This window comes from Elgaria multicarinata, chromosome 8 (assembly GCF_023053635.1).
Source record: "Elgaria multicarinata webbii isolate HBS135686 ecotype San Diego chromosome 8, rElgMul1.1.pri, whole genome shotgun sequence".
Lineage (NCBI taxonomy): Eukaryota > Metazoa > Chordata > Lepidosauria > Squamata > Anguidae > Elgaria > Elgaria multicarinata.
The window spans coordinates 111,946,584-111,955,757 of NC_086178.1; the positions used below are offsets into that span (position 1 = coordinate 111,946,584).

General features: G+C 44.6%; 1 protein-coding gene across 1 annotated transcript; it reads right to left on the reverse strand.

Annotated features, from left to right (window-relative positions):
• Positions 1–2,733: 2,733 nt before the first annotated feature.
• On the reverse strand, positions 2,734–6,099 carry LOC134403193 (cerberus-like). The gene is made up of 2 exons (XM_063133300.1): positions 6,090–6,099; positions 2,734–3,461 (listed from the first exon to the last, which is right to left on the reverse strand). Exons 1-2 carry the CDS (start codon positions 6,097–6,099, stop codon positions 2,734–2,736), a joined length of 738 nt encoding a protein of 245 aa, XP_062989370.1.
• Between the last annotated feature and the right edge of the window lie 3,075 nt (positions 6,100–9,174).

The following is a 9,174-nucleotide window of genomic DNA, read 5'->3' on the forward strand; positions in this document are numbered from 1 at the left end:
TCAGACTTAAAATCCTCCCTTATGCCCAGTTGTGTTTGTTCTGTTAGGGTATTTGTTGAATTGCCAAGAAGCTCTGGGCTGACGCTAGTGCTGGGAAGTGTAATTCCCGGCGGATTACACAAGGAGCATTTTGAGCAAGGAGCAACCTCTTGGAACTGGCTACGTTTTTCTTCCCTGAATGCTCACCGAGAGCGCATGTAAATATTGAGCCCGTTCCAAATCAACCGGAGAAGAATTCGCCCATAACAAGTACACTTGTCAAAACGGCAAATATATACAGTACAAAAAGGCTTAAAACCAGCAACAAAATTAACAGTACAATCCTACAGGTCTACTCAGATGTGTCCCATTGCTTTCCGTGGGGCCTACTCCTGGGTATGTGTGACCCTAAGTGGGTCATCCTGGCTCCTGCACTGTCAGGCCATCTCAGCCTCTAAGTATAAGGGTGGGGCAGAGTGTTGCCCTCCAGAATGTTGTTTTTCAAAATGGATGTATTATGCCTGCATTGGTGTCCACATACCTCTTAGAACAGTCTTCCCCAACCTGGGGCCCTCCAGTTGTTTTGGACTACAACACCCATCACTCCTGACCACAGGCCATGCCAAAGAACCTGGAAGGCACTAAGCTGGGGAAGGATGCCCTAGAAAGAGAGAGAAGACAGTAAGTCCAGGAGGACACCCTGGGAAGAGGGAGTGGCTTGAACTTTAGAATGGTGAGAGGTGAGCAAGCTTGGAAAATGCCAGGTGGAAAAGAAATCAGCCCCTTGCTTTTGGCTGAGAAATAATGTCTTCCCCTAGAGATTATGGGAAGAAGACTGCAATCCTGATATTTCAGGCCAAATCCTGAGAACCCTCTCTCTCCCCACCCCATTATAATAAAGATTTTTTTAAAAAAAAAAACAGTCCTGGGGTCCCTCTCTTTCTCACACTCCTCAAATAAAGCCCTATTCAGCCACTCCCCTCATGTGAACAATAAATAGGGTTAAGATAGAAGTAGGGGCAGTGTGTAAAATGCGCAACAAGGCCTAATCTACACCAAGCAAGATGTTGCACTATGAAAGCGGCATATAAAAGGCAGGAGCCAAACAAGCAGGATATAGCAGTATGAAAGTGGTTTATGGTCTGTGTCAATGGGCCCCAACAGTTGTCAGTGCACTTCAATACCGCTAAAAGCAGTAGTGTGGCTCCTGCCTTTTATATACTGCTTTCATAGTGCTATATCCTGCATGGTGTAGATTAGGCCCAAGAAGAGAAAGAGGGAAGGCAAATTGGCTTAGAGACATGCTGGGAGTTGTACAGCTTTTTTACTGCCTAAACATGCATAGGATTGTGTCTTTAGTATCCTAAAGATCAGGGGAGTTGAAGCTCAGACTGGCAGGCCCGATCCAGCCCACCTGGCGCCCTGATCGACCCCTCCAGGGTTCCCCAGATGGCCACGACCCCTTTCCCTTGAACAATGGTAGTTTGGTGGTTTCCTGGCTTTTGTGCAGTTTGCTTTTATGAACAGTAAGAGCATTAAGCTATGGTGGCCATATGAAAAGGAGGACCGGGCTCCCGTATCTTTAACAGTTGCATAGAAAAGGGAATTTCAGCAGGTGTCATTTGTATCCATGCAGCACTTGGTGAAATTCCCTCTTCATCACCACAGTTCAAGCTGCAGGAGCCCTGTCCTCTTTTGTATCTGGTCACTCTAGGGCAGGGCTCCTGCAGCTTGAACTGTGGTGATGAAGAGGGAATTTCACCAGGTGCTGCATGCATACAAATGACACCTGCTGAAATTCCCTTTTCAATACAACTGTTAAAGTTACAGGCGCCCGGTCCTCCTTTCCATAGGGTCACCCTAATTAAGCTATTTGGGTTACATCTGGTATTTTGGCCCTGCCATAGCAAGAGCTGGCTGCTGTCAGTGCTGCACTGAACTTTTGGGAGGTTCAATCTTTACCTGCCAAATGTATTTATTGGCTGTTTCCACAAGACACCCTGAAGGCGATGTACAATGTCTAAAATCCCCATCAGCTATCGAAAAATAGGACTTAAAAAACAGTACAACAAGGGAAAGCAACAGTAGTATCGAGTTTCACAATTCAGTGGGAATGGAAAACGCTGCAATGAGGAGGCCTGAGGGGCTTCCCAGGGACCGCGCTAAGCCTGAGGCAATAGCTGCACCTGCCTTTATCAAGCTTGTGCTGGACTACAACTCCCACCGTTGCCAGCAAGCATCTGCATTGTCCACTCAGACTGAAGATGACGGGAACTGTAGTCCAACACATCAGCAGGATGCAATTGGGGTCGGTTGAGACGTGTGTGTGTGTGTGTGTGTGTGTGTGTCTGTACAGCGACACTTTGTAGGCTGATTCCCTCAAACTCCTGCAGCATTGCTGTTGCAAGGTGGAATCGAGAAAACTAGACGGCAGGAGGCAGTGCGGGCTATCCGGACAGGAAAAACCTCAGCACCGGTGGCTGTTTAGCTTGCCAAGGCCAGCCACCCGCCCCGTCCCTTGCCCCAAATTCCCGGGCGTACCCTGCACTGCAATCCACCCCTAGGAACATCCCCAAACCAAAGCCACAGATGAAAAACAACAACGGAGCAACTGGAAAAGTCACAATCAAACAACACCATGGACAAGTTCAGTTTCGGGGGTAAAAGCCTGAGGTGGCCTGCGACTTGATGTCTGGGTCACATAAACAATGTAGCGCCACTGCACAGCCACTACGGGGTTAATAGAGCATATATCTACATCTTGGCATACAGATCCCAGTGTAGAAATCCTATATCAGGTTCTGTCATTTTCTGAACTTCACACTTGCATTCTTCTACCAGCATAACCACATTGATAACGGGAGCAGCCATAGTGCAACTCGTCTCCAAATGGTTCATGGAAAACTTGGTAGGCAAGCAGTGAGAACAGAAGGTGTAAAGGCGATCTTCCAGACCAGGAACATGGAAAGAACTGTATTTTCCAAGGCACAGATTGTTCTTTGTCAGCAGTTTCTCACAGTTCTCATGTACTATGCTCTGAGAAAAAGGAAGAGTACTACAGGTCTCCTGGTACATTTCTTTGGTCTTGATTGGAAGGACAATCTCTTCAGACCTTGACTGGGTTTTCAACATAAAAATGTCCCAGAACTTCTTGGCATCTTTCTTCAAGGGTGATTCTGCTTCCCTTTTACTGTGTGGGTGAGAAGGTAGATTTTTTTGTGTGCCCTCTTGGTGTGGGGATGCAGTTGTGGGAGCCCAGCTTCCAAAATCTTGAGCTGTAGGGTTAACAATATATGGGGAAATGAACTTAGCTATTCTTGGGCCATCTTGTTTCCCGTTTTCCATTTCTGCCAATAGGTGTTCAACAAACAAACCAGGCTCTGCCAGAGTTCCTTTGTAGTCCATTGGATATTTCATTAGCACATCTCGAGGCAGGAGGTGTGGAATTCTCCTCTTTTTCTTTTGCAATTCACCCCTTGGCTCTACTGTTACAAGCCTAACGGTGCCCTTATTTTCGTGTACCCCTTCCCCTCAGTTTCCTGCAGTTTAAAAACCTAATAGAGCACATAGACACTCCCAGAGTGACCTTTCTTCCAGAGGGAATCTGAAGTTGAGGAGCCCCCCCCCTCCCGACATAACCCTACTGGTCCTAAGTAAAGCTGAAAAATCTGAACTATAAAGGGAGCTTCTCTGGTGCTACGCTGTTTTTCCATTCCCCCATCCCTCATCTAGACAAAGCAAGGCACACTCCAACAATAAATACGAGTTGTGAGACCGGAACCAATGGGACAGAAAGTTTTAAATGAATCTTCATTCTTTGGTTGTAATTTAGAACATTCTGAAGAACAGTGGTCTATGCAATAAAAAAATATGCCAACTCTCCCAAGACTGATTGTAAGTGATTAAGAGATACCCAGAGCCTGTATTTCAGCAGTGCAACTGGAGAAAAGCAGAAGAAAATCAAGTTAATCTATACTCCAGTGATCCCTAAGACAAAACTATTTAAGACTAAAACCAAATAAAATAATAGATTACAGAGGCTGCATGAAAATTAGCACCCATGAGGGGGGGGGGGAAACTACAAGTACATAAAGTTAGTAATTGAAAATATTAATAGTGGAGGAAAAATGTATCCATTCTCTGAACAATTTGTAGCAATGTTAAATAATTGATAGCAGTTTCTCGTAATTAAATACTAATGAATGCATTTACTGGGTAATATACTTTATGGCTATTCTCTTTATTTAGAAACATTTGTATTAATCTTGCATGAGTAATTTCAGCATATCAAATGATTTTGAAAAACATTCATTCAAGTAATTTTTTTTAGTAAACATCCAATTGTTTAACTTTTTGTCTGCAATTAAAGCTTTTATCTTGGTGATGATGGGGCGAAAGCAATAATTGCTTGGCTCGTTTGCAAGTTGTTACATGAAAATGAATAGAAACCTCCCACTAAATTCATTGGCAGCAGAAGTTCAAATAAGGCACAGATAATGGGGTGGTTACGTGACTGAACCCTCTAAAAGGACTATTAGGAAACTGGTATTCAGGTCTTCATTATTGCTAATTGAGAGTATAGTATAATACTATACTAAAAAGTATTAATCACATTAATAACGCTATTATTTATTATTGTCAAAAATAAGCTTCACTTATATCTATTTCCCTCCTGTGCCCTAATCCAACCATCTGTTCTGGTTGAGGAAGACCTGATACATTCAAAGAGCCTCTCAAACCCAGATCACCTTCCCTGGGTTTAATGAAGGGAGCTGATTCATATTGCTGTTATTTTTTAATTTTATACTCTGCTTTAAAAATAAAAACTCTAAGCGGTATAACAATTCAGAAAATGACAGCACAGCAATATCAATCTCCATTCAAACTTTGCAAAGCAGGAAGGCTGGGTTCCAAACGTAGGGTGACCATTTGGAAAGGAGGACTGAGCTCCTGTATCTTTAACACTTGTATTGAAAAGGGAATTTCAGCAGGTGTCATTTGTATATATGGGGAACCTGGTGAAATTCCCTCTTCATCACAACAGTTAAAGCTGCAGGAGCCCTGCCCTCTTTTGAATCTGGTCACTCTAGTACAGCTAGTGTAACTTTAACTGGTGTGATGAAGAGGGAATTTCACCAGGTGCTGCATGCATACAAATGGCACCTGCTGAAATTCCCTTTTCTATACAACTGTTAAAGATACAGGAGCCCTGCCCTCCTTTCCATATGGTCACCCTAGAAAAGATTGCTCAGAGCAAAGAACAGTTTAACACACCTAAAATCAGTTTAGCTTTATCAGTGGGCACAATCCATTGTTTGACTTCAATGCAGCTGCAGGGACAGCCCACTCCAAATTCAATCAGAAGAGCATGGAGGGAGAGTGTAAACTCAGATGATTCCACAAGGGCATTGCCCGAGCTTGGAACCCAGTTTTCCTCCTTTGCAAAGTTTGAATGGAGAAAGATATTGCTGTGCTGTCATTTTCATTTTCTGGATTGTTATACCGCTTAGAGTTTTTATAGGGCGATGTGTGTATATGGCAAGTGTGCATTGGGGGTGGGGGGAGGAAAAAGGAGGAAGATGTTAGCATGCAACAACATCGTCCCCTCTCAAAATGAGGCCCCAGGACATGGGGTGAAACATGGCCTGGGCTAGCATGAGACCCTCCAGGCACAGCAAGCCCAACTATCTAGAGCTGATGCCTGCTCACAACCCACAACAAAACCAATAAGCAAGACAAAAATATTTCTTAGCCCTGCGAATAAGACTATATTTACTGTTATAGTGTCCTATCAGATCTCTGTGAATATGGCCTTTGCTAGACCAGGCTTTGTTAGTCCAGATGATGCACAGGGGATCCTGGGCTCAGGGAAGGAGCAACCCTTCCTGGCCCCAGGATATAGCCTACCCCTTTAAGCTCGATTTTTCCCACAGTCTCAGGCTGAGCCCGAGATTGTGAGCATGGCTTTTCCTGGCTCTGTGCAATTACTTACGCGTAGCCGGGAGAAGCCGCACACAGGGTGCAGCGCTGCCCAGGAGCGCTGCGCCCATCGGGGGCAAGGTGGGGGGAGCCAGGAAATCTATTTTTTTTTAAAAAAACCACAACCTTACCTTTCGTCATTCGTGCGCTCCTGCGCAGCCAGCCCTTTAAATCTTAAAAAAAATGGCAGACACAACAGGTCTTTCCTTTAGCTTGTTGCGCCTTACGTGTAGACTAGGGCAACAGCCCGCGATAGTTGCATCGCGGGCTCTCCCCTCCTCTCGCCCGGATTTTAAGGTAGGTCTAGCAAAGGCCTATGACTCACCTGTCTCTGAGGCCTTACCTGGCCTGAATCTTGGACTAGACAAAGAATTTTAATAGCTGGGATATTCCGGTGATGTGTTTCCATAGGAACTAATTGTTATATAACCTTCCTTAAAGTCTTTAGAACATGGATGGGCAATATGTAGTCCTCCAGATGGCCTACAACTTCTATCGGTCCTAACTAGCATAGCCAATGGTGAGGGATCATGGGAGTTGTAGCATCTGGATGGCCGCAAGTTGCCCACCTCTAGGAACATAAGAACATAAGAAATGCCACGCTGGATCAGACCAGGCGTCCATCTAATCTTGCACTCTGTTCACACAGTGGCCAACCAGCTGTGGACCAGGGACCCACAAGCAGGACACGGTGTAAAAGCACCCTCCCACCCATGTTCCCCAGCAACTAGTGTATACAGTCTTATTGCCTCTGATACTGGAGACAGCATTTAGCCATGAGGACTAGTAGCCATTGATAACCTTCTCCTCTAGGAATTTATCCAACCCCCTTTTAAAGCCATCCAATTTGGTGGCCGTCACCACATCTTGTGATAGTGAATTATATCGTTTAATTATGTGATGCATCATCTGTCCTGAATCTCCCATCAATCAGCTTCATGGCATGACCCCGGGTTCTAGTATTATGGGAGAGGGAGAAAAATGTCTCCCTAACCACATTCTCCACACCTTGCATCATTTTGTACACATTTATCAGGTCTCCTCTTAGCCTCCTGTTTTCCAAGCTAAACAATCCCAGCCATTGTAACCTTCCCTCATAGGGGAGATGCTCCAGCCCTTGATCATTTTAGTTGCTCTTTTCTGCACTTTTTCCAGCTTTACACTATATATTTTTAGGTTTGGTGACCAAAACTGGACTCAGTATTATAAGTGTGGTCGCACCATCGATTTGTATAAAGGCAGTAATGATACTGGCAGTTTTATTCTCAATTCCATTTCTAATAATGCCTAACATGCAGTTTCCCTTCTTTACAACGGACACACACTGGCTTGACATTTTCATCGAACTGTCCACCACAACCCCAAGATCTCTTCCTTGGTCAGTAATTGTCAGCTGAGATCCCATCAGGTTATACTTGAAGTTGGTTTTTTGGCCCCCAACGTGCATCACCTTACAGTTGCTTACCTTGAACTGCATCTGCCATTTGGATGCCCACTCTCCCAGCTTGGAGAGATCCCTTTGGAGTTTCTCACAATCTCTTTTTGTTTTAACCACCTTAAATAATTTGGTGTCGTCAGCAAACTTGGCCACTTCACTGCTCACTCCTAATTCCATATCGTTTATGAACAAGTTGAAAAGAATTCAACTTGTGCGACCTCACTATTTACTTCCTTCCATTGGGAGAGTTTATCATTAGAACGGAAGGGACCTATAGGGCATCAAGTCTATAATGCTATTTATTTCTAGTCTGTGCTTTCTGTTCTATACACAGTTACTGATCCATAAGAGGACCTCTCCCCTTATTTCATGACTACTAAGTTTCCTCAGGAGTCTTTGGTGAGGAAAGGCAAGGCAAGGCAAGGAACCTCTCGTGCAAAGCACTTGAGTCGTTACTGACTCCTAGAGGGGCGCCTGCTTTCGCTGACGTTTTCTTGGCAGACTTTGTAGCGGGGTGGGTTGCCATTGCCTTCCCCAGTCATGGTTACCTTTCCCCCAGCTAGCTGGGTGCTCATTTTACCGACCTCGGAAGGATGGAAGGCTGAGTCGACCTGAGCCAGCTGCCTGAGAACCAGCTTCTGCTGGGATCGAACTCAGGTCGTGGGGAGAGTTTTGGCTGCAGTAACTGCCACTTACCATTCTGCACCACACGAGGGACTTTATCAAAATCCTTTTAGAAGTTATAAATTCAGGACAGACCAAAATATATCCTTTTTAGGCTTGGCTTCACCATGTGGCATCTTTGGGAAGCTGCCAGGGCCTCAGCACCTCAGTTGGGGGTCACTGCTGATGCCTGTCCAGGGACCATCTTTAATTCCCCTCTCCACCTGCCCAGGCAGCTGTAATTTGAATTTCCCACAATACCCCAGAATGGCACTATACCTGGGGTATTGTGTGGAAATTAAAATGGTGGCCACATGGCATCGATAAGATAAATACCAATCAGAGGAGTGCTGCTACTGGTTAAGGCTGGAGCTGGTCCTCATACTTTTTTACACAGAGCAGAACTTATGCAATTTGCTGGCACAAGATGTGATGATAGCTTAAATGGCTTTCAAATGAGATTAGACAAGTTCATGGAAGATAAGACTATCCATGGCTGTTAGCTATGATAGCGAGAGGGAACATCTATCTACACATGCAGCATACTTGGCAATAGCATGTGCTGGGAATGAACAACAGGGAATGGCCGTCATGTCCAGTTTATTATGAGACGGGCTAGCCATTCTTGTAAACAGAATACTGGGACAGAGTTACTTAGGGTCTGATCCATCAGGACTGTTATATTCCTTGGGTTTCAGGGAGTTATATTTAAATCAAATCTTTAGTTGACTGGTTAGCATAATTTAACTGGTTAGCTTCCAGCATTCTCCAACAAGTTGCCCTCCAGACAGTGGTGCAGTTAGGTAATTTTAGAAATTGGTCTTCATGCTCTTATGGGGGCTCCCTGTTGATGGCCATGTGTAGCATTTCAGTTGTGAAGCATGCAACTAATATTTCTCTTCCCCCTTCCAAATGCCATTCCATGCTTTAAAATGGCTTCCACGTTTCTGATATGTCAGGACAACTGCAACAATAAAACTTGTCACCAATCCTGATTTTTTAAAAAAATCATACTCTGAGCCTGTGCAGTTTTGCATTTTAAACTCACTTCAATCATAGCACTATCATGACTACATGAATAAAATGGAGTTTGCTTCTTTTGCTCTGATGTGCTC